This window comes from Sinocyclocheilus grahami, unplaced genomic scaffold (genome assembly GCF_001515645.1).
Source record: "Sinocyclocheilus grahami isolate Dianchi unplaced genomic scaffold, SAMN03320097.WGS_v1.1 scaffold146.1, whole genome shotgun sequence".
Taxonomy (NCBI): Eukaryota; Metazoa; Chordata; class Actinopteri; order Cypriniformes; family Cyprinidae; genus Sinocyclocheilus; species Sinocyclocheilus grahami.
The window spans coordinates 1949188-1976376 of NW_015505325.1; the positions used below are offsets into that span (position 1 = coordinate 1949188).

Below are 27189 nucleotides of genomic sequence, written 5' to 3' on the forward strand. Positions count from 1 at the left end.
ATCAACAATTACTGAACTACAAGTTGCTTGTCACTGAATCTTTGCTCAGAGCTGCTCAACTTCGGTCACTGTGTCTTTAGTCTACATGGAATTAAACTGAGGAATACTCACTGTAATAACATTAGGGATTAGAAAAATTAATAATTAAAAAAAATAATAATTAAGAGTGATTTTACTTGGGTGGGTCCTATATGGCAAAACCCCATGAAAGTATGTACGCATCCATCTCTGTTCTGTTGTTTTGTCACTGTTTTGTTTTGGTGTAGGATGTTTCTCCCAGATTGTTCGGGATATGCTTTGGATCTGTTCTTTCAGATGTTTTTCTTCTTCTTCTCTTTTGGGAAGCAGTTGCCAAAGAAAGCCATTGATTTTGCTGGTTCTTCACAGCAATTTGTGGAATTAATTTGGCATTAGCACTCAAAACCGATATGGTGGTCTTTGAAGGGACCATCAGTCAGTCTGTCATAATTGTGAGTCTCCATCCCCCCTGGTAACTTGAAAAATAGCTTTTTTATTTCAAAGGGTTCCACTCATTATAGAGCAGCTGAAGGCCTCAAGAAGCAGGACGGCAATTTAGCAAATGCATTTTTGTTAGAGAGAGAGAAAACAAATAAACTCGGTATCAGCAATATATCTCCCCCACCCCCATCCTTCCTTCCTTCAATTCAGGTGATGCAGCTGATGTATCAGAAGTGAATCTTATTAAATTCTGCAGGTGCTCTTTGAGGAAGGAAACACACCAACCCGCCCCAGGAAGCCAACTGATTGGACGGCGAGTTCTCTTCATTGCTGCTGTTCGGCAATGACAAAAAAAAAACTTTGATTAAAGGACAAGTCTAAAGAATACTTGTCACTTAGTTAAAATTCTCTCAACTTAGAGTTTACTTTTCTATTTGCATCAAGATGGCCCTTTGTAGTCAGTCTATTTTAGCCTAAACAAAATCGACCACACTAATTGCAATTGTTTAGCATTCAGCAACTAGCAAGTAAACATAATGAACAGAGCATAGATTGGAACTTTTGCAGTGTCAGCCCCCCAAAAAACTATCTACTGACATTTAATGGTATTTTGATCCTTTGAGGAGAGGAAACTCGCCCATGTACATCATCTAAACACCGTGACCAGACAGAATAGTGACTAATCACTCAGAATCAGAATGTAAAGTATTGGAGTAAATGTAATTAGTTACTGTACTTGAGTATCTTTTTGGGTACTTTATAGTTGTACTGAGTATCAAAGATATTAGCAACTTTTACTCTTTACTTCACTACATTTTTTAATGAGTATCTGTACTCTTTACTCTACTACATTTGAAATGAGTGTTGCAGTTACACATTACATTTTGCATGGACCTAGCTTTTTCTGCAGCAGTTTATTTCTGCTACAAAAGACGTGATACTGCTTCTTACAGGTCACTGAAAGTATTTGTTAAGCTTGTTAGCCCCCAGTGTGTATATATAGCCCTAGTTTTCTTTAGTTCCTTGTGAGTTGTTGAATGTAATGTTTTTTTGTTTGCCAGTCATTCTGTTCTTTGTTCCCTTTGGTTTTTGCCTTATTGTTTGTTCTAGTTTTTCCATTAAATACCAGCACATAGATCCTTGCCTCTGCCTGTTTTCCGCAGCTTCTCCACAACGTTACAGTTTTTTACTGGCATGTCTCTTTGACTAGTGCATCTTTGAGCCTATATTTAGTATAAGTAAAATACTTAAGTACTGTTAATACCAGATACTCTAATACTTTTACTCAAGTTGTTTTGGAATTGGTGACTTGTGTAGTGGAGTAATTTTCACTGTATGGTATCTGTACTTTTACTCAAGTATGGTTTTTAGGTACTCTTTACACCTCTGCTCAGAATGAATGTGACAAACAAAGGAACTAAAGCGAATGGACATGGACATGTCTCTGGAGGGCCCAGCCGTGGCATCTAACATGAATTCATGAGAAAATCTCTGCTCTCCCATTAAAGGCTGCTTCCGTTTGTAATAGACTGCTACAGTTTGTAACTGATGGGGAATTCATGAAGAAGAAACTCATGCATACAAAAAAATCTCTCTCTGATCTTCTCGAAAAACTTAATCATTGTTTTATTCATTGTAATTTTTAAGGCAATCATTACAAATTTCACAGACCACGGGAATGACAACAGCAATGTTCTATGTTCGGTTTGGAAATAGCTCACCATGCATATCGACTGAGATAAAAAGAGGTAAAGAAGAAGAGAAAAAGAGAGAAGGAAAAGGAATCCAGCAAGGATGGGATGCGTCATGCTCTGTATGTCAGTTATGAGGCGAGCAGCAGAGGCTAAACACAGAGCAATAGGCCAGTTTGTCACTGAACCCATCTGCCATTTTGGCACAATCATGCATATCTCACAGAGGGAACGCTGGCACTGGACAAGGGCCATATCTTTAACACATAATTTACACCTTTTCTACTATTACCTCTTTGCAATGTTTTTGTGCACTACTATATGACTTACTGCCTTTATTATAGTGGGGGAAAAACAGTATTTGATAAATTTACACCAAGCCATAAAATTAACCCATTAACATTCCCTGGAGCGTGATATACATGTGTTTCAGGATGCTTGTAATTTGTTCTTTGGATTTACAAGCGACCTAGCAGCAATGCGTTCATAAATATTAAATTGGATTAAAAAAGGTTATGTTTATGCAAGTAGAATTTCCAGGTTTACATTTGAGAAACAGAATGCAATAGAAAGCCCCTTGAAAAAAAAACACTTTAAAAACAAAAAAAGACTCTCTTCTCAACAACAAAAGGACTATTATCTACTAGTTATTAACTAGCCATTAACAATATCCAGTGAAGAGTAAATAAGCCTTTAAAATCAATACACCTGTTAACTCTCTCAAACAGACCCTTTCACCCAATGCTCCCTTTCCAGGCTTAATCGTCACCTCCTAATTGATTGATGGATCACTCCATTCTCAGTAACTCCAGGTGTGCTAATAACACAGGGTAAAAGAAAGGTGTGTTTAAACACATTGTCTTGCAATCCGGGAGCAGATTTTCTAAATTTATTGTTCTTTGTGAAAGAACATTCTCATTCATGTTGTAAAAGTGGGTTAAATAGGAGGCAATCACATTTTGTAAACATCTGTGCTCCCTTACAAATTAGTAGTTTGAGGACCAGTGGAGATTTAAAAATAAAACTGCAGTTAATCTTCACAGTTCATAATCTACATTATATTAACAGATAGATGTCGTAAAACCAAAACACTGGTACAACTTGGGACAAACAAGCAGAGATGTCAAAATGTACTGGACAAGGAGAAAATGTATCAAAACTGAGTAAGAACAAGTATAAACGGCCCTGCTGTCCAAAAAAAAAAGTAAGACAGTCAGTATTTACTGATACATACAGATTTGTCTGAGAATAGTGATTATTATTAATTTTCAAAATGAACCTCAGACAAAAGAGGCTGTATACAAGGCTGTGTATGCAAAACGAGTAAATGTTTTGAGATTTAACTGAACGTCTTAAGCCTCTAATGGTTGTAAAATTAGAAAGGAAATCAATATGCGCTTCCTTAGTAATAATACTGCATATAAAATACTGTTTCTAATTTATGCTTGCTATTAACCTTTAATGTAAACTTACTGTATGTAAGGCAAGTTTATTAAACTAATTGTGTTCAATGCTTATCCGGTCAGTATGCCAATGCTATAAATGATTCAAAGCTAGAACATTTAAACAAAATGGCATTATGTTTGCGCTGCGGGTAATGCAATTTCAGCTGCATGCAATGTGTCTTTCATCTTCTGAAACCAGTAAAATAATTCCTGCCATGGTGAAGAATAGAAAAGTGTTTTAAACTCCAGGGTGAATCCAGGGAATGAAAGGGCAAAGGTTCAGGCTGGACACGGGCAGCTGCAGGTGAGTCAGACAGTGCTGTATGAAAAACAGCAGACGCTGCCTCATCCCCAATCATCTTTAGCAGCGAGTGGCGAGGAATCTCTCGTGTTTCCCCTGATAGCTAACATGCGTCTGAGGAGTTGCTGTACAATATCAAGATATACCGGCTCCAGAGCAAGGAATTGGCGGGACAAATTAAACTGTGCTGGAAAGTAAATTTGGTGTTCTTGAGGGCTGATTGTGCCTGATATTTCAGTTTGTTTACAGTGTAATGAATCTGAATTTGTGACCTCTGATTAACATTTACAAATTTGACAGCTTTAAGAAAATATTTGTGCTTTTCACTTTTACACTGGATTTTTCTTAACTGATTTAATCTGAAGTATGTAAATACATTTAATACAATGTATTAATGCAATGTACAATTGGTTTTACCTGGATTTCATGCTTAAGAATAGAAAATCTTGTTTATCATAGCTCTAAAAAGCTATGAATAGGAAACCGCAATGGGAAATATTACTTTGTACTAAAAAGACTTTGCTCAAAAGCCGGTGGAAAAATAAAACCACCATGACACAAACCATCTACAAATTCTAGAAACAAATCAAACAATTTCACTAAACAAATTACTCATTCAGGGTATAATATTTCAAACAACCACTTACAATTTCACAATTTTCTTAAATCACATTTTCTAGTGATGCTCTTGTTTTTCCTCCTCTGGTGGATATGAGGAAGATTTTCCTAATATAACACACAGTCCTCACATGCCGTTTTTTAGATGTTGAAATGTTAGAGATGTTAAATAAGCAGAAAATTGCATTGCTTGCACAGATACTCTCCATATATCCAGCACAGTTGGACGTATGAATCTGAATGAGACTGATCCAAACTATAAATTTTCATAGTGTTGGCTAATTTGTAAAGAAATTATGAGGGGGGAAACAAACTCACAATCCAATAAGAACCGTCCTTTACAGTTCAAACTCCAGAACACACATACAGTTTTCAATTTCCCCAGTGTATTAGATCCAAAAACTGGGAATTGAAACCATCCACTTTCCTAGATGCCTCACACTGAATCAGTTGTATTGGCTTTGAATGAGATCCAAATTGGTGGTGACAGCATCGCCTGTTTTCTTTTAGCAGGCTGGATAAACTCATACGGTGGGGGTTGGGCTGAACCCAGGTGGGCTGTAGTCTGGTGGTGTCTGGTTGGGCTTGATGCCCCTTGACTTCATATATAAGATTAACTGATCCGGGATCTCGGCCAGGACATCCTTGGCAAGCCGTGCCATGCTCAGGACATGGTTTCCCGTCCTGTCCATGTAGTCTCTAAATGGTACGAACTGCAGGCACAGATCAGATTAGAAAGTAGTTAGTTAAAGGTGTTTATTTATTCCCTGAATCATTTCCTTTTTTTTGCGTAGTTAACTGAAATACCCATGTAAACAATGTAACCTGGTTGTTTCACAAAAAATACTCTGGATTCTTTCATTATTTACAGGCTGCACAAGCCTTGTTGTTGTTTGTTAGCCTGAGTTATTTTTTTCAAGTGTGATGTCTCAGTGTTCTCTAAATCTGAGATGCCTGTAAATGTAGGTCACCAAAAGTTATTCCTTAAGAAACTTCCCCAAACAGTTATATTACTTTGACATTCCTTAAGCTACATAAATATTTTGCTGAGATGAGTGCATATTATTTATATATATATATATATATATATATATATATATATGTATATTGATTTCAGTGTTTTTGAATGAGTTGAGTGAATGATTTGTGACTCAGTCATTGTTTTGTTTCTGAATAACTGACCACTTGTCAGTTATTATATGTCACTTGTCAAACATAAATTCATACATAGACAAATATATAGAGATATGTACCTGTACAATATCTCTCTCTGCCAGCTTTCCTCTGGAGGATATTCTTACATCGTCGCCGTCCAGTTCTACCATGGCTAAAAAGTGAGATCATTGTGTTATCTGTCCTTTAGCCAATAAAACAATCTGGAGCCTTTTGCCCCAGCATGACACCAAAATGTACCTCCTTGCTGGAACATTATGAAAGGCCCAACACAAATACTAATAGCAGATGGTGGGACATGCAAATTATATTGAACAGCTGTGAGATCTGCGTGTTGACATCTGCTTATCAGTCCGAAACCCTAAACCTTCCCAATTAGGTGACTTTTCATCCAGAAACTCTACTTTACATGAGTGCAAACTGTGAATTTGCATTAATGCATTCAAGTTTTAACCCTCTATGTGGGAATACTATTATTAGCTGAGTTGATAGTTAAGAAACAGTTAGGAAGATGCTGAGTACAATACAAAAAAAGCAGTAAAGGGTTATGCAGTACATTTTCTTTTTATGATTGCAGTACATGAAATATAATAAGACTAATTAAACAGAAAAGAGAACGAGGATATAGAAGAAGATATAAAGATGAAACTAAATAAGATTAGTTTCAGGTCTTACCATCAAATTCAGCTTGGCCAACTCCAACAATAATGATGGACATAGGTAGTTTTGCCGCCTGAGAAAACAGAGAAGACTAATTATATGTCATGATAATGATCAGACATGCTCTGATATAATCCTACAATTCCTGTTTGATAAGATTATTCAAATTTACTGTAATGGTGGACTAACCTGTATGTTTTAAGTTTAAGATTATGCTTAATTTGATTAGTCAAAGAAACACATCGGACAGTACAATCCAAAAAATAATAATCTGAAGAAAATTATATCTTTAATTTACATTGACTTGGTATCATTGTGTTACAGCAATTTTACTGTATCATTTTGTTGTTTTACAGTCATAAGAATCTAATGTAAACCACAAAACAAACACATAAATAAATATACTTTTTACGGTTCACCCTTACAGGTTTTTTACCAGATAGCAAGTTTTAACTTAATGACAATAAAGTTGAAACATTTTATAAATGTTATACACAGCTTTTGATATCAGTAACCAAAGAAAATAGGTTATTTCGGAACATGTTAAGCCAGTCGGGTTTGAAAGAACGCTAGGACTTTGACTGTGATGGTTTGAATAGAATATTTTGACAGCGTGATTTTTTCACATACAGTGAGGTGAAAGCTATGCATTATTCAGACCCTCCTGGATCAACATTCTCTCTTCTGTGCTAACTGTCCCTGTTCCTGATAAGATGCTTGACTGACAGGTCAAATGCCCTTTATCAGAGAAGTAAAGAGTGAGTCTTTACTGAGCCAGCTCAGAGGCTGCTTACCAGTGACAACGGATAACCAGAAAACCACAAGATACTCAGAGAAACAAAACTCACTTTCTCCCCAAAGCGACTTCCCAGTGATTCGAAATGAAAAGTAATTGCATATAATGCATCACACATGATCACAGCAGAAAGACTAAAATACAAGAAATACATACAAGGGGAAAACATGATTTCTATGAAATGTTATCTGAAGAGCTTATAATGAAATATACTTTTAATATATCAAATATATACTGATAGAAATATTAAAGGGGTGGTTCATTGCGATTTCACTTTTTTAACGTTAGTTAGTGTCTAATGTTGTTGTTTGAGCATAAACAATATCTGCAAAGTTACAAAGCTGAAAGTTCAATGCAAATGGAGATATCGTCTTTTAAAATTCTGGCAGTTTAATGCCTACAAAAACGGCTGGTAGGGACTACAACGAGTTACTGCTTGTGACATCACAAACCCAGATAAACCCCGCCCTCGGGAAAAGGCAGCAAAGGGGGCGAGGCCATGCTGCGCTGCTTTAGAGAAGAGGAAGAGAAAACTAGAGGTGCACGTAAAAATCTATTCATATATGAATCGTGATTCTGTCTTCTAACGATTCTAATGGATTCACAAGTTTCAAAATCAATGTTCTAAAGCAGCGGTTCTTAATACTGTTCCTCGCGTCCCCCTGCTCTGCACACGCTCTGCATCTCTCTATCTCTCTCTCTCTCGTTCAGCTCACCTCCAACAATGAACTGTTACAATTGTATGCTTATTTTCACACAGTTATGAGAAGCCTTAAACATGGACGCGCAATGCCGCCGAGGTGAGGGGCAGGACGTTTAGACACACTGGGCTAGCTAACCAATCAGAGCCCATCGCCTATTTCTGAGGGAGGGGCTTCATAAAAGAAGGAAATGATCAGCCCGATTCTCAGAGAAGGGACAGAGAGGTGTGGAAGAAAGGTAAATTATGTGAAAAATAATGCGTTTTTTAAAAAACGAAGCGTTAACACATGTTAGACTACACTCCATAAACACAATCAAGCCTAGAAAAAACCCAGTGAACCACCCCTTTAAAGGCTCCTGAGGGTTTGAATTTTGAAAGTACTCCCCCAGAGGGCCCGTGAAAGCCTGTTGAGAGGAATGAATAATTTGACAAATAAAGCTGGCTGGACACACAGCCTCAGTCACACTGATAAGTTTGTGGGTTGTAATGGGGTTAGAATTGGAATTTCACCGGGGGCCACACAAAAACACATCACACAAGATGAAAAAGAGCCACTCACACACTCACACACACACACACACACACACACACACACACACACACACACACACACAGAGCACAAACAAACCCTAAACTGTGGGGCCTGGAGAGCTAATCAAACCAAATGAGTGAATTATATAATTACTACGATTCAGAGATTGATTCCTTCAATAATCCTTGAGCTTTATGTAGGAAACCAAAAGATTGACTCCATAAATTGTCAACAATACTAAAGTAGAATCAGCTGACTGCTTCTTTCAGAATTACAGACATAAATATACAGGAAATCAATATGAATAAATGACATATATTTATATTGGTTTTCACTGTGTTTTCTTATTTCTGAAATACACAGTCAGCTGACTCTGTTTTACTAGCTGTTTTACTTTTTTTTCAATTAATAAAATATTAATTTGTATATATATGTGTGTGTATGTGTGCACGCGCCGTGCTCCTTAAGTGAAGGCTGTGAAGTCTAACAGATACTCACTTGCTGTCAAGACAAGCCTTTTTGCAAAATGGAAATACTTGCATGACTTTCTAACATTTACAGATAAGGACAGAATCTCAAGATAAAAGTTATGAGCTCTGGAAAACATGTCACAAATGCATTAACCAGCACAGCCAACTTACAGGAGGGAAAGCCGCTCTAAACTGTATGCTGAGTTAGTTTGAAATTCTTAATATATCATCAAGGTATATCAATATACCCCCTATATATCAGTATATCCCCTAATACATAAATAAATAGGCAATACTTATTCTATCTACTTGTGTTGTGATGGGGATGGTATTGGAACCAGGCTGATTTTGTCTACCAGTCCACTCCTGTCTGTATGCATTGTGCAGACAGGACATTGAGTGCTTGGTGCCAATGGGCAAGGATTATAAAAACATATTTATGGGGTTGGAAGTAGGTCAGCATTCCCGGAAATGCTCACGGGGGACAGAGGCAGTCATGTGTTGAAAGAAATAGAGCTGGGAAGATGAGTCTAAACAAACACATTTCACACACACTTCATGTATTCACTGCTCTATTTCCTGTAGGTCTTTCCTTCAAGTGCTTCTCTTGAAATCTCTCTTGCTCACTTGTTTGTTAACTTTCCCTCTCCCTCTTGTTTCCCGACTTTTTTTTTTTTTTTTTTTTTCTCAGCCATGAAATAAGTGCAGATTACTGTGAATTATGTGATGTGACACATTTGCAGCTAGCCTATAATAAACTCTGTGAATTACAGTGTTCTCTTGTCCGCTGAGCCACATAACCACTTGCTTGGCTTCAGTGTATTCTTAGATTCTCAGTGACTGCTTGAGCATGCACATCTGCTGGTATCAGTGAGGATAAAACTTCTTTGGAGTCATTTAATAGATTTAATAAATATTAAATACATAATTTTTACACACACACACTGGAAACATCATTCTTTTAATCACTATTTGTCATGATTTTCAGTAAATACTGAAATATTCTTAGATACATTGACTTGAGAAGCAAAACTGAATAAGATATTAAGACTTTTCATATCAAATATCTTTAAATATGTTTATTTAATTAATTATTTTTGTTCTTTATTTCAACTGACAAATGTTGTTTTCTTATTTTAAGCAGAAATCTAACTCAGTTTTATGAAGTTCAACTTTTTTTTTTAAACTATGCCAATAGGGGTGAGAAAAATAAACGTAATATCTGAAAATAAGTCTTAATTTCTTATGCAATCATTCTTCAAGTAAATTATTTATTTATATATATATTTTTATTTTAAGGATGTTTAAATATACACTGAAAAAATAGTAGACACAATTTTCACTCAGAAATTGATGGTATATTTTACAATTAATTACAAAGAAATGGCAGCCCTGGTGAAAAATAAATGTACTAAAATGTATTTGAATTACATTTATTTCATGCTAAGTATACAAAAAATGCATTGAGTTATTTATGTGCTTAATAAAATACCCTGCAATTGTACTTTTGGTATGATAAACTGGTATAATTAAAGTCTGCTAAATTGGAAAAAAATTAAGGTTAAACTTTATTTTAAGGTGCAGTGTAATTATACATTTCGGAGAATGATTAAAACAGAGTCCGGGTGTTGTTGTTCTGTCTCTGTGATCAGATCTGCGAGTTTCTGTGAAGCTGAACTCACGTGTGCTTGCGGAGGAATGTAGATACTCACGAGAATGAACGAGCAAATCTCCCGTGGCGAATAGAACGGCTTGCAGTTAATGAAGAGCACTTCTAGATCTGAACAGCACATCTTCTTTAGCACAGTTACATCTGTACACCACCTCTCATTGATGTAAAAGCATGTCCCGCCACCGCGTGATTTCCCCGTTGATTCTGCATCACGATCCGCTCTGAACAGCTGAAAGCCCGGGAGACTCAACGCGCTGTCCGGAATGGCGTCTTTCAGCCAGGTTTCCGTGAAACACAGAGCAGCAGAGTGTGAAAAATCCTTATTTGTCCGGGAGAGCAGAAGAAGTTCGTCCATTTTGTTGGGTAGAGAGCGGAGGTTCGCCAGATGGATGCTCAGCAACGGCGTTCTGAATCCGCGCTGTCTGAGTTTCACGAGCGCGCCGGCTCGCTTCCCCCGTCTGCGAGTCCTGAAGCGCTTGATCAGCGTAGCAGCTCCCCCGACTACAATGTCCAGCAAAACATCCGAATAATCGAAAACTGGTGAAATATCGGGTGGTGTGTACTTCCTAATGTCCAGCAATTCGTCTCTGGTGAAACTGATTGCAGGGATATAACTAAAGACAGGACAAACTAACAAAAACATAAAAACAACTGCGGAGCACGCCACGGAGGCAGCCATCACCGTCGGCGCCATCGTGTAGTTTATTTAAGTACTGAGTAATATTAATTAACTACATGTACTTACTATATCGTTAGGTTAGGATTTGGGTTTGATTTAGGGTTACTTACATGTAATTATGCATAATTAATTGTTATTATAATAGTAAGTCCATGTAACGTGTAATAAGGACACCTTAAAATAAAGTGTTACCAAAATTAATTTAGTACTTAATGCATTTTAATTGTGCGGAAGTAGTGCTGAAGTCAAACTAAAGATATACATAAGTATATTTGATTGTGCTACAGTGGAACTATTTCAAGTATACACTTTAAATATCTTGCATTTAAAGACGGATATTATTCAAAGATCATACAATCCTCATCAATAGTGACATTGAAGCACATTTTAGGCTTAATATTAAGAAATGTGCATTGTGCACAAGTAGTCCTCCAAATAAAGTTTAGAAAAACATTTAACTTCAGTTGCTCTAAGAATATAGATATAGGGGACTTAAAAAATGTACCTTTGCTTCTCAAGTTTATTTATTTGAAGATGTTTAGATATTTTTATTGGGAAACAAGACAAAACTAATGACTGGAAATGGTTATTACGGAGTAATTACTAATTACTCTTGTTCGAAGAACACCAATGGTCAAAATTAGTGATGACAAAAACCAATGACAATTCAGTCCATGGAATTAACCTATATTTCGCTTCAGCTACTTCAGCTAGTATATATATAAGAGGCCAAATCACTGTGAGTGGAGCGAATCAGCAGTCAGAGTGAGAGAGTGCATATGAGAAACACTTCAAAGTGCTCATTTTTATCTAATCATTTTAAAAAGACCAACAGAAAAGAGCACATGAGTGGAATTTCCATAGCGGACTTCAATAAAAATCACTCAGGGAATAGAAATGAATAACGCACATGAAGTGTTCAAGTCATTCAAAGTGCATGAACCCATATCAGTCAGTGCAGAAATGTTTACCGTGTGACCAAAGACCAAGATCCAAAGCATCATGGGTAGAGGGTGAAGAAGAGACAGAGCAGCAGGCAAGATCTTAAAAGGAAGGTGTGGCTGTTTTAATAATGTGACTAAACAGTCGCAAATTCCCTTTAAATCCAGTCTGCTGGGTAACAATAGCAACGGTGACAGATGAATCCCATTAGGTGCAGAGAGGACCTCAGGAAGACCCAAAAAGCACCTTAACTCTTCGTAGACTTTGCCTGGGGCACTTGTGATGCAGTGTTGCACCAGAGTATGATGAGACAAACTGTTTTTGAGGACAGTAGGCTAGAGAGAGAGGTCAAGGATAACTCACATTGACGATGGCTTCTTTAGTCTGAGCCATATCTGATATCACACCGTCTGTGATGATGAGAAGCACAAAGTACTGTGAGCCGTCTTGAACTGCTGCAGCATACCTGTGTGTGCAGACACACACACACACACACACACACACACACACACACACACACAGTCACCTTTTCATATTAACAAACGTATTAGCAGAAAACGTTATCCAAATCACCCAAATGAACCATAACCAAAATATGAAAATCTCTTCATGCTGGTACATGTTTGTTTTAACATGGAGGATGAATAATGAAAAAATGAGCATCCTCAATGCACATTTAGTATTCAGTGCTGAACTTCATGCATATATATATATTTGCTCTGGGATGTCCCTGTGTTATTGACACAGCTCTTCTGCCTTCATCAAAATCCCATAATGCTCTTTGTGATGCAAATGATTCACTTTACAAAAGCTATGACAGGAGATCTGGCCTCTCTGAGGTCCACACACGGTCACAGCAACAAGAAACAAATATTTTTTGCTTGTTAAATCATCTACATGTTAATTTTGACAAATACATACAATCACTAACACATTAGCTACAGTATTCGTGTATATAGAAGCCCGTGTCTGCTTCAGAATACAGAAAAAGTCAAGTGCATCTATTTTCTTGTAATTGCGACTTCTTGTACTTTTTATTCTATTGCTCACAATTACGAATTTGTTTCACATAATTGCAACTTTATAGCTCACAGTTGTCACTTTGTTGCACATAATTGTGACTATATCTCATAATTGTGACTTTGTTTCTCATAATTGCTACTTTATAACTCAGTTTGGACTTTGTTTCTCAAAACTGCAATAACTGCAGTGACAGTTGTCATTATTTTTTTCACAGTTGCGACTATTTCTCACAATTTCAGCTTTGTTTCTCATAATTGCGACTTTATATCTCACAATTCTGTTTCCCAAAATGCATGTTACAATTGTGACTTTGTTTATCAACTGCAACATTCTCACAACTGTTTTTTCTAACAATTGCACATTTTTCTCACAATTTTAACTTTGTTTCTCAATTGCAATGTTATATTTCATACGTTACTTTGTTTCTTACAATTATGACTATCAGAGGCGTCATGCCCATTCAAAGTGACGTGCCCCCTCAGATTTTTGAGCCAAGTGGATTTTGAATGCAGCTTCCAAAAGACAAAAAATTGCCGAAAAATGTTTTCTATATTTCATATAATCACACCGGCGTGATTAGAACGTTCAGCGCGCCAGAGACAGACGCGTTTGTACAGCACTGCGCATTAACCAATCACACACGATGCTGTTGAGCTTATGAATGCAAAGACCAATCAGAGGCGTTCAGATGAGTCATTGCTAAAATGCCGGTGTCACTGACTGAATACTTCTTTCTGGCGAATTCTCTCGTTAGAAACAGTAAAGTGCAGATGTGTGTATAAATAAGTAAGATATTCATTTCACAGTGTAAACAGCTTCAGTGATTTTAATGGCAGTTTTTGAGAGTGCTTGAACTCTAGGCTGTCAGTGAAAATGTTCTTTAATAATGTAAATGTTCTTTGCTCTCTTTCTGTACAATGAAAGTGTTATGATTAGTAGCCTAACTTGCAATGTTTTTATTCACATTATCTTTCAATGTTAAATTCACATTAAATATAAAGTCAGTCGTATTAAAACTATGTTATGGCATGACACCCATATCTGTTACTTAAGTAAACAGGTTTTTATGCATAGTTAATAGATTACATTATTAGGCTACTTTGAGCATCGCCCACTATAGATCAACTAACATAGGTGAGAATCAAGATATTTCATGATATAGTTAATGCGTTTGGGAATGTTTAGAATAAAAAGGGAAAAAATAAATAAAACATAAGAACATAAGTGCTATTGTAGCTGCTGTGTGTCACATGATGACTACTCCCCCCCCCCCCCCCCCCCCCGCCCCCCCCCCCCCCCCCCCTCCCCACTCGTGCCCCCTCCAAAATAAAGAGTGCATGACGCCCCTGATGACTATGTATCACAATTGTATCTATTTTGCACACTATGGTTTTATTTCTTATTTACATTTTTATCTGACAGCTTAATTTTTTACTATAAGGTCAAAACTTGCTTTCATATTTTAGTACCTGGGACAGCTTAAAAAAATATGCAAACAGTAGCAGTACCCTAAACAGTGAGCTTATATATAAGTACACATGAGTGACACTTTGTTGATTACAGTGACAAATTTGCGTGACCAACTTGAACACATTGTGAAATCTGTGTAGGAAAATCTTTTGTACTCAAGCGAAGTTCCGGGTTGTGCAGATTCCTATTGTAATGACTAGATTTTGACCTCGATAATTTTCCAAACAATAGTAAATGTGACCTTTACATCTCCAAAAGACCATCAATTAAGTTTCTGGCTATGAACTTTTAGCCAATGAGTCCTACAACACCAGCTAAAATGTGATCTTTTGTTTTTCCAAAACTGTAAAGCCACCACTCAAAATAGAGTCTGTCATGGTAAAAAATGTTGCTCGACTGAACAAAGACTTTAACTTAAAGATTTGAATAGGACAATATTCTATTCATTTGAGTCCAGAAATCTATCTCAGCACTGTGTCTTTCTTCTTCTTTACACAGGATAAGTTCTCAACTGTGCCAGCATGCTCCTTTGAGCGAGTGCTGTTTAGTTTTTCGTACCTTGCTACATGGTTGATGACAGGAGCAAAATTGGTGGGTCCGTAGAGCTGGACAGTCTTCAGACTCTCATGGTAGGCCTCTAGGATGCCCTCCATCCCATTGCAGTATGGGTTATCTACATTACCATTCTTCAAAAAGAACAACAGATTTCAGTCAACACTATGCCTCTGCTGTCAAGACCAAATCAGCAGATTAAATTTGATTTTTTTTAGATTAGGTTTGTTTCAAGTATGGCTGCCTCGGAGAGGAGCTCTCCAGTTGTTTTAATGGTTTTGTTTGTTTTTCCTGTCTGTTGTTTTTCAAACACAATAAGTTTTACCAGGCACAAACTGCTGAGCATTCGGCAGCACACACCACACAACTTTTTACCAATTTTTGATTACTCTGATTATTCATAAGGATTTGATTACTTTGATTACTCATAAGGACTTTTCAAACTCTGCTGCTTTGTGTTTTATGGAAACCTGGCTGAATGAAGGCATTCCGGACAGCGCACTACAACTGCCGCTCTTCCAGCTGTTCAGAGCGGATCGCACCGCAGAATCAACAGGCGAATCGCGTGGCGGTGGGACATGCTTCTACATCAACGAAAGGTGGTGTACAGATGTAACAGCGTTGAAGAAGATGTCTGTCCTGATCTAGAAGTGCTTTTCATCAACTGTAAACCTTTCTACTCCCTGAAGGAGTTTTCCTCATTCATTCTTGTAGGTTTTTACATTCCACCGCAAGCGCACATGAGCGTGACGTTACAACAGCTGGCTGATCAGATCGCAGACACATAGCAACAACACCATGACTCTGTTAATCATTTATAATAATCAATAATCATTTTATTAAACTTTAATAAAGCAAACCTCACACGTGAACTGCCAAAATACAGACAGCATGTTACTTGTACTACCAGAGACAGTAATATACTGGATCACTGTTACAACACAATAAAGGATACATATCACTCTGTCCCACGGGCAGCTTTGGGGCTCTCTGATCACTGTTTGTTTCATCTTATACGAAACTACAGGCAGAAACTGAAATCAGCTAAACCTGTACTAAGGACTGTAAAAATATGGACTAACGAATCAGAGCGGGATTTACAAGCTTGCTTCGACTGCACTGATTAGAGTGTTTTTGAAGCTACTGCCAACGATCTGGATGAACTCACGGATTCTGTAACATCATACATCAGTTTCTGTGAGGATATATGCATCCCTACCAGGACTCATTTAACTTACAACAACGACAAACCGTGGTTCACTGCAAAATTCAGATAGCTCTGTCAGGCCAAAGAAGATGCCTACAGGAATGGGGACAGAGTCATTTATAAACAGGCCAAAAACACACTGGAGAACAGAGTGGCTAAGAGGAACTGAATCTGAAAAGCTGAGAAACCAGTTTTCTGACAGTGACCCTGCATCAGTGTGGAAAGGACCAAAAGACATCGCCAACTACAAGACACCATCCCCCAGCACTGTGCTGAATCAACAACTGGCCAACGATTTGAATGAGTTTTATTGCAGGTTTGAAAGACCCTGTCTCACACCCCACACCCATTCGGACCTTCTCTTTATGGACCTATTAACACCTCCAGCAGCCCCCTCTCACCCTCCTGCACTTCAGGTTTGTGAAAAAGATGTGTGTCAGGTCTTCCGGAAGCAGAAGAGAAAGAAAGCACCAGGCCCAGACCTGGGCCTGTGCTGACCAGCTGGCCCCCATTTTCACAAAGATCTTCAAAAGATCACTGGAGCTGTGCAGGGTCCTGTGAGGATGTGAGGATCCTGTCTGTGGACTTCAGCTCAGCCTTCAACACTATCATCCCAAACCTCCTCATGTCCAAATTAACTCAGCTCTCTGTGCCCACCTCCATCTATCAGTGGATCACCAGCTTCTTGAAAGACAAGCAGCAGCTAGTAAGGCTGGGAAAATTCTCATCCAGCAGTGGTGTCCCCCAGGGATGTGTTCTCTCCCCACTGCTCTTCTCCCTGTACACCAACTACTGCACCTCTAAAGACCCCTCTGTCAAGCTCCGGAAGTTTGCAGATGACACCACCCTTATCGGCCTCATCCAGGACGGAGACGAGTTTGCTTACAGAAAGGAGGTTTAAGAGCTGGCTGTCTGCTGCAGTTATATCAACCTGGAGCTGAACACGCTCAAAACAGTGGCGATAATAGTGGACTTCAGGAGAAACCCCCCTGCACTCCCCCCACTCACCATCACGAACAGCACTGTAACAACAGTGGAGTCATTCAAGTTCCTGGGCACCACCATCTCTCAGGACCTGAAGTGGGAGTTCCACATATGGTGCTTTTCCACTGCACGGTACGGCATGGTACAACTCAGTACGGTTCACTTTTGGGGGGGTTTCCACTGGGTACAGTACCTGGTACCTGGTAATTTTTTTAGTACCACCTTGGTTGAGGTTCCAAGTGAACCGTACCGTTACGTGTAAACTCTGCTGATCACGGATTGGCCGGAGAGAATCGTCACTACCTGCACACTGAACTTGCGACACAAACACAACAGAACTGCTAGATTTAAATCAACACAGCCAGCGAAGGATCGAACGCAACTGTTTTGAACGAGAGCACCTTTTTTAACAACCAAAAAGTGGCTGTTTCGTTGTCTGTTGAGTAAGTACAGACGTTCCACTCGTTGATAGCAGAGGAGCGGATCCAGCGAGAGCTTGATGAGGCAACGCGGAATGAAAACGTTTTTCAGGAGTCGTGGCAGTATAGGCGGCGCAACTAACGACATGTGAATAATCCCGCCCACTCTAAAGCGATACTAAACTGCAGTGGAAACGCAAACCTAGCTGAGCTGATCTGAGCCGTGACGTGTCGTACTGAGCCATGCCGAGCTGAGTTGTACCACACAGTGAAAAAGCGCCAATAGACTCCTTTGTCAAGAAGATCCAGCAGAGGCTGTACTTCCTTCGCCAGCTGAGAAGTTCAGCCTGCCACAGGAGCTGCTGATACAGTTCTACTCTGATGAAATACAAGGTAAATATTTTTTGTATATTTGTATTTCCTATTTACTTATCTATTAACTATTTTTATTATCTGTGTCTTGTCACTGTCATTCTGTTTGAGCTGAGGAAGCTTCTGTCACCAAAACAAATTCCTTGTATGTGTTCCACAAATATGGAAATAAAGCTCTTTCTGATTCTGAGATTTATAACACTTTACATTTTACAAGATATATGTCATTATTCATTTGAATATAAAACTTTAGAGTATAGAGTATTTGATGTTCTTTAGGGTGTCTACACACTAGAATTTGTGCCGCCTCAGTGAATTCAACTGCAAATCAGTTGATTTCAATGGTGATAGTTTTTAATGGAGTGGATTTCAATGGCATTTCAAGGACATGAAGGGAAGCCAAAAAAAGTAATGCAACCAAAAACAGGTTCTTTCATGATTCTTTCTGCATACTAAAATTCCATTTTGCACATTCATATTTGTCAAATTTACTGTCAAAACTTTCTCTAGCGTGTCGCCCTTAGGGATCTGAGAATCTGTTCAGTATTTTATGATACATGCTCTAAGGACAGTGATATTTGAAGAGTGAAGCAGCAAGAATGAATAGTCATGATCCTAAGTTCTAGCACAAGGAAAAAGAAGTGGAAGGAAGAGTAGCCGATGGAGGAAAAAATCGGGCAAAAACTAATTAAGAGACTCAAAATGCTCAACGAGATGACGGTTTGACACACAATCATCATGAATGCTTGGGTAACGTTAATGAGCAGGAGCGTCTGGAGAGCCTTATTTACACATTACATATAGATATAACCAAGCATTTTTAATTACGATATCATCAACATATGAGCAAACAACTAAACAAATACTTCAAAACAACCATACATACCCTCACAGATTAAATTTCACAAACAGGAAAAAGTAATGATATTCAGAGTGTCTGAAAAACACGGCATGTATTTTAGGATTCGAACAGAAATGACTCTGGATATGCGACAGCTAGCTGTGAAATCCACATAATCTATCATATCTAGGAACAGGTACCAGGGGAAATTCATGGGAAACCCGGCCATCTGGAGGAAGTTTGGCTCCAAAGCCCAATGCAGGAAACATCTTATCGCTGTCGTAGTCCTGAATGATCTCGCCGACGGCCTTCAACGCCATGGCGTACGCGTTCATCTGATAGGGGTTCATGTAATGCAAGGAGGTAGACTGAGAAGGGTTCCCTAGGGTTTAAAGAGAGAGACAGAACATAAATCAAGATTAAAATCTTATTCAGACCTGTTGGTCAACAGCACAGAGAACAAATCCAAAACAGGAAGCACAATCAAAAAAAAAAAAACTTACCATTGGACGCAGTGAAATCAATGGCCACTGTGAAATGGATCTGAGTGCTAGAGAGAGACAAAAAGAGAAAGTAAGAATGAAAGCATTTCAATTTAAGCCAAATTTTTCACACATTACAGATGTGAGAACCTGACAGTGAGGCTCAACAAAGGTGATAGATCCTGATTCACCCCAAACTGTGGCACAGATCGCATTTCCAGCTTCAAAACACTCCAATGTTTCCACTCCCGCTGTTCGAGAGGTTGGTGTAATTACCATCTCCAGCCCTGCATTGTGTCTTCTCTCTCACCTGACAGGCAGACAGCCAACCTCCTGCTCAGCAGCCAGACGTTCCTCACAATCAACTCAGCCTGGTGGGCAGATCCAACATCTGTGTAAACCCACTTCTTTTTCCACTTTTTTTTTAATTAGGGCACCAGTGAAACTGGTCTCACAACAGCAGTCGAGGAAGACTTCCAAATACAAAATTACCAAACATCACAGATTTGCTCACAACTCTGTTTTTATACTGAAATCAGTGGGAACTCCAGCTTAGTCCTGGATTACTGATGCTTATCGTGCAGAGAGACTGGCTGAAGGACAGTACATTCACCGGACACAGTATGGAGCCAGTGATTACCCACTGATTATGATAGCTACAGTTCAATGGGCATCAGAGCATCAGAGTCTTTTAAATAACAGTCCTGTGAATGACAATTTCATTCAAGCAATCCAAAGAAGATATTTCATAATGTACATCACTGTGTATATATATATATATATATATATATATATATATACACACACAGTGGGGTCGAAAAGCTACTAGTAAAAATTGCATTTGCAATTTAATACCTTACTAGTTACAAAACATTTTTTAATGAAATATTTTTATGAAATTAAATTTTCACTTTAAAATGTTCAGTTTATTCCTGGTTCAAGTTAAACTTTGGTTGGTTTTAAAGTCCCAGTCCTGTTCTCCCTGAACTTTTCAGTCAGTTTTCCACTAACACATCTCAGATAGCATTAAAAAAAAAATAATAATAATAATGAAAAGTGCTATACAAATAAACTGAAATTAAAATATACCAAAATCAGTTACAGATTCTAATATGGGCATTTTTAAATGGCCATAAAACATCTAAATGGATTTTTTTACAAGTAACATGCTGTCTTTTTTTGAACAAGAGTTTAGTTTGCTATTGTTTATCTCCATTTAAATTAACAGAAAGCACTGAGCCCACAGAAAACAAATGGCTAATCTGAACACCTGTACAATGGGAACGGATTATACGAACACTTGTACAGATAACATCTGAAGCACTGAAAAATATCATAACGACATCTAATATCTGAATCTCAATGGCATTCCCTTTTCAGCATGAACCCTGCTGTACTCTCAGTGCAAATGAGAAATTAGCTCTGGACAAGAATGTCGGAAAACATGGAGTATTAGGTCAGTGAATATTTATAAAACATTTCCACACAGACAAAGAAATCATCCTCTGATGCAAGTGGGTAAAACACAAAAACGAAATGGGGGGAAACCATTTCAAAGCAGGCTCTAATCATAAGGCGGCTACAGCTGTCATTCATATGCAACCCCTGCGGCGAGATGTTTTCCTATGAGCTGATTCATCAGTGATGGGTCAGCAGAGAGTAATTATGTATTTTAAACATCCACTGGACATCCGCAAACATGACCACCAATGAGGGATTCAGGCCAAATCATATTCATATGCAACACAAGGGTATTTGTGTTTATGCAAAGACCATGGGTATGGACCAAAAAAGTGAATCCATTTTCCCAACCATTTTTTATTATTATTTAACTCAGCACAACATAAACAGGAAGGAGGGGGGAGCAGCACAATGGTGATTAACAAGCTCTGTTTATGCTCCTTTATCTTCATTCCTTTTTTCTGTCCATCTCAAGGTTTTTTTTTTTTTCTTTTTTAGTTGTTTGTCTTTTTTTTTTTTTTTTTGATTATCACTGATATCCCCAGGCACAAAGTCGGGACTGGTGCATTAATATGCATTATACCGGGAATCTTAACAGCTACTTTGGTGGAGACAAGAAACCTTAGAGAGCTTTTGGACCGGAGCTTTTATATGAAGAACATTTATCTTAATGGTGGAATTCTGAATGTCATTTATAGGAGTGAAAAAAACAGCTAGAATAGAATGATATAGAATGATGGAATTGTGACTGTCACATTAGCAACAGTGCAGACAGATGTGTTTTACATTCATGACAAATTAACACTTTTGATCCAATGAATGCAAAAAGCACTGACATTTTATATATATATCTCGTAAATGTACTAATGTGCAACTTGATTCAGGAACACACACATTTCTGCAATGCAGTAGTTTTGTATTTCCTCGCTGTATGGTTATGAATGTCTTGTGTCTTTCTAAGGCTAGATTCCCCTTATGAATTCTTCAATGACATTTTACACAATGTCTCGTTCTGGCCCAGGATGAAGTGCAATCTGAAGAGGTCAAGAGACCTCTAAAGATCTAATCACCTATAAAAAAGTGCTTCACTAAGATTAGTTGCAGACAATAAGAAAGAACAAAAGCATCACACTTCCATGAAAAGGTACTTATGTTTCTTTCTATTGTATCTCCCATTGGAAATTAATCACAAATCTAATCTTAACGATTTAACCTAGAAGGCAATGAAATAGATCAAAAATAATGGAGATCAATGGAGACCGTTTCTCAGGTTTTACTCCTAAGAAAAAGTCCACATAATCTTGTGTGTCTCCTTTAGGGTTTCAGAGGAGATCTCAACAAAATCACAAACTGTGCTCAGATTAACTTAAAAACTGCGCAAAAGTAAAAGATTTCAGTATAAACACAATTATTTCTCAACAAATTCTACCAAGACTAAATTATCTAAGCTAAACTACTCTAAACTGAAATCTGTATTATTTCGACTTTGTCAACAGTTGTCTCATTGTGTGTCTATTGTCTAAAGAGTCTTTGTTCTCTGTTGAAGAAATATATTTCTACCAATAAATGCTGAGCTTAATGTAAATGTGAATAACTAGACTGAAATTCTTCCTGCAGTCCGTTTTTTTTTTCAAAAACATGATTAAACATTTAATAAGGTCCTCAGAAAAGGTTTTAAATTTTACATTAACTCTGAGAGCTACCTTTATGACCTGCACTATAATTAACACTTCTCTCTTAAGATATGATTCTTTAAATCATTCGCAGCAGTAAAAAGAGAACCCATCTCTCTCTGAACCAGGATATGATGATTTATGAACGAAGAGGGTTATATATAGTCCTGTTTATAAAGCGGAAAGAGGAAAGTGAAATGTGTAGCAATGGGAAATCCATACAAAGGTCTGCTTTCAGCGTCAATATTAAAGGTCAGAGTCTGATGGAGAAAAATAACAAAGGTGAAAACCTGACAGAAAGCAGTTTGAGTGTGGACAGAGTGATCTGACTCGGTGTGAACTGAACGTGGCACACAGGGTGATGTCAGAGAGATATAGATTACTCCGGTGTGAAAGGTCAGCCACGTCTTTGGATAGTCACAGATAATAGACTGTTTACACTCTCGCTTTCTTTATTACTTTGCCTCTCTGTTTTTTATTTTAAGGCTTTTGCCACATTTATTTTAAACCCTACACTCTTAGAAAAAAGGTACAAAAGCTGTCACTGGAGTGGTACCTTTGAATAAGGTACACCTTTGTACCTTATTTACCCCTAAAGCGTACATATTAGTACCTAAATTATACATTTTGAAAAGACAACTTTTGTACCTTTTGTTTTGGCCGTAACACAGTACTATTCACAATTTTCATTTCTGAAAGAAATTATTATTCAGCAGGGATGCATTAACTTGATCACAAGTGACAAGACATTTATAATGTTACAAAAGATTTCTTCTGCCGTTATTTTGACATTTCTATTCATCAAAAAATCCTGAAAAAATGTATCACAGTTTTCACAAAAAAACAAAGTGAGAGATACTGGGTGATATCAGTCTCCAGCAGGATGGGACACACTAGTATCTTTAGGCATGGGACAGGAACCATGGCAGGAACTTATCAATATTGGATAAGGGTTGAGAGAGCTGAACATTCAAAACATTAAGCAAGGTTATCAGATTAATTACCTGCTGTTGTAGTCACACATTACAGCTGATAAAGCAGATGAGTCTGATTTTAAGTTGATTATTGAATCTTATCCTTGAACCAACAGAGAACCAAAAAGAGAGCCCATCATTACTCACTCAACACAAAAGACAGGTTGCAAACCACAGTTTTCTTGGTAACACTTTAGATTAGGGAACACTATTCACTATTAACTAGTTGCAAACTAGCATGCATATTACTAGCATATTGGCTGTTTATTGGTACTTACAGAACACATATTAATGCCTTATTCTGCATAACCATATTCATGAGCCCTTAACTTCACCTAATATACCTAAACACAACTACAACAACAACTACCTTACTTATTATTAATAAGTACTAATAAGCAGTAATTAGGAATTTATAAAGGGAAAACTCTTAAATCACAAATATGCATTCCCTAATCTAAAGTGTTGCTGTTTTCTTTCTTTAAACAAATACTGCCTAATAAATAGTATGAAGATATAATGAATGAAGATGCGTCCAAGGAACAATAACATCTAATGATCTACAACGAATTTAAGAAAGCTTTAGAAACAACCAGGTAAATATTTAATAATTACAATGTTTGCTTCTCTGTAAAAAATATATTATTATTGTTATTGTTATTATTATTATTATTATTATATAATTATATTAATAATTATATTATTTAATATTATTTAATTTCATATAAATAGACATTCACACTAGCATTCAAAAGTTTGGGTCAGTAAGAAGTCTCTTATTGTCACAAGGCTGCATTTATTTGATCAAAAATGCAGTAAAAACAGTAATACTGTGAAAAAATTACAACTTAAAACAGCTGTTTTCTATTTTGATATCTTTTAAAATGTCATTTATTCCTTTGATAGTAAGGCTAAATTTTCAGCAGCCAGTTTTCAGTGTCACATGACCTTTCATAAATCATTCCAAGGACAGCATTTATTTTAAATAAATGTTTTTGTAACAATCTAAAAGTCTTCACTGTTATCTATTAACAATTTAGTGCATTATTGCTGAATAAAAGTATTTATCTATTTTTTTTAAATCTTACAAACGTTTCAACATGTTGTAATTAATATTATTTATTTGAATATTCAAGAACATTTATTAATACATATTTGCTTCTTTTAACCACAGTTTTTTGTACATCACTAGTTTTAAAAATCGATCAGATGGAGGTATCTTATTAGGCAGGATTTTATTCAAACCTTGGATTCGGACTTGCCTTCCTTCCTCCAGATACTGCCTGTCAGTGCAGCATTTTTCAGGTTTAGGACGCAGCCTTTATGCCAGAGATAACAGACACAGAGGGGCAGGAGGTCATATTTCCTAATGCCAGAGATATCAATGGATCAGACCACAGTATATGGTCGAAGACTCTGAGAAGTTTTCCACAATACTGGCATCCGTGCCAAAGGCCAGACTTTCATCAGTGCAAACTGAAGAGGACCTGGCAACCCCTGAATGCTGATTACAGTAACTACTACAATAGCCGTGTTTGTTGTTCTAGTTTAACATTTAAGTGGCTATTCAGGTCTTGTTTACCGGAGCTCTTATCCAAAGCTGTTGATGCCATTACTGTGATAACATCCTGATGGCTTCAGCAAGATTCTGACCTTTACATCCTCTGAGAATGTTTACAAAAATTACATGTTGTGACGCGGCAATTTCAGAAGCATTTAGAAAAGTCTAAATACAGTACATACGCTTACATGAGGGTGATTGTGTGTATTTTCGTCCGTACCCTGCTTTGATGTAGTCCAGGAACGTGTGTTCGGCTTCCACCAAGAATGAAAGCAGTGTCACCTGGGTAATTGAACAACAAAGAACAGACGGTTTACACCAGCATATGAGCACAAACCACATCTGCCATGATCCATCATGGCATTATGCAAAGACTCTTCTCTCAGCTGTCAGGGTCACACAGTCTTTTTCATTATTACTGCCATTAGAGAACCAGACTCTTTCCATGCTGGGAGGAAGACAGGTGATGGACTATTCATTTGAGTTTTGATTACAATCTCAAAGCCAATTCAAAGCAGTCAATGCGGAGAGACTTTGTGGATCATCAATCACTGTTACCCACCTGGACCTCCAATATTACTTCCTCACTGCTCTCCTTATCAGAAACCGAAAGCACTATTCAGTCAGGGGACTTGGATCTCAGATTCTCAACTAATTTATCTTAATAATATCCAGACGTTCAGAGTCCTTGTGGAGTACAGCTGGGCAAAATTAATCCATGTAAGAATTCAGTGAATACAATGCAAAAAAAAATTTTTTGTCTAGATTTCTGGAAAAAAAAAATCTAAGCATCCTTAAGACAGGATCAAATTCACTTGAGAAGCAAAATTGCTGTTATTGTTAACTAAAACTGAAATTGACAATAATTCTGAAATAAAACTAAGATAAAATAAAATTATATATATATATATACAGTATATATATTATTAGATGTACAATTTAAAACTTGATACTTAGAAATGTTCCACTGGCAACTAACAGAAACAAAATGATTTATTAAAATTACAAAAAAATAGAAATAAAAAAATTTAGCTAAATAGAAATATAAAAAACTAATACAAATGACAAAACATAGAATTACTCAAATAAAGATTAAAAATGAAAATACAAATATAAAAGCTATTAATAAAATTTTTCAATTTATTAAAAAATATTAAAAAATACTATAATAGTATAGAAGTAATACTAAAATAGCACTGTTGTTAAAGAGAGAAAAGCATTTTTCTGTAAAAGAAGAACATGCTTTCAAAGAACATCTCTTGAATTATTTTTATTGTTTATGTTTTCCAAATATAATTTTTTCTTGTTTTTGGCATAAACCTCACAAAATTTAGTTCAGTTTTAAGCAAGAAAAACTATTTGACAGTATCATAAGAAATGTAAACTTAATTTAAGATATATTGAAAATAAATCTTATTATCTTATGCAGTATTACTTTTAAGGTAAATGTAGCATGTGTAAATGTTTGTACTGGAAAACAAGACAAAAAGTACTGATTTGTGCAGGATTTTAGGATAGCAAATTCACTACTCACTGTGCCAGAGTTGATGTATCGTCTCTTTTTAAGTTTCTTTTTAGGATTCACCACCTGAAAAAGAAAATGTAGAAATGACATTTACAGGAAGAGTGGGAGTGTGTGAGAGAGACAGAATGAGAGAAAATGGTTCTCATTAGACCCGTTACTTGTCCAAAAGAAGAGAATTTGAGAGCACTGCTACTGGATCATTTCCAGTCTGCTAGTCATTTCTGTTTCACTTACTTTCAAAGACACAACTGATCTAAGTGTTCAGATGCTTTGAGAAATCCAGTTCAGGTCGGTTACATACACAACCTTGGCTAACAGTTTGGAAACCAGGACACAGATGATGTGATTTGTATGGATTGGGGTTTAACTGAACCGACACCGCAGCTTCTAGTGTTGTTTGTCCAACTCAATCCCCAGGAAACCCTGGATCCTTTCAGCACACCACTGAGACTGTCACACTCCTGTAGAACATCTCACCACCCCCTCACCCCACCACTGGGCTAA

The 27189-nt window shown here is 37.2% G+C and overlaps 1 protein-coding gene across 1 annotated transcript in view; it reads right to left on the reverse strand.

Moving 5' to 3' along the window:
• Positions 1–2078: 2078 nt before the first annotated feature.
• Positions 2079–27189, reverse strand: part of LOC107591830 (copine-5-like) — an 81253-nt gene continuing 56142 nt past the window's right edge. Inside the window, exons 13-21 of the mRNA XM_016281099.1 lie at positions 26695–26748; positions 25381–25442; positions 19513–19559; positions 19210–19391; positions 15193–15320; positions 12505–12607; positions 6363–6420; positions 5768–5841; positions 2079–5227 (exon numbers count right to left, since the gene is read on the reverse strand). Coding sequence (XP_016136585.1) covers positions 5039–5227; positions 5768–5841; positions 6363–6420; positions 12505–12607; positions 15193–15320; positions 19210–19391; positions 19513–19559; positions 25381–25442; positions 26695–26748 — 897 coding nt within the window. The 3' untranslated portion in view covers positions 2079–5038. The remainder of the gene's footprint in view (positions 5228–5767; positions 5842–6362; positions 6421–12504; positions 12608–15192; positions 15321–19209; positions 19392–19512; positions 19560–25380; positions 25443–26694; positions 26749–27189) is intronic.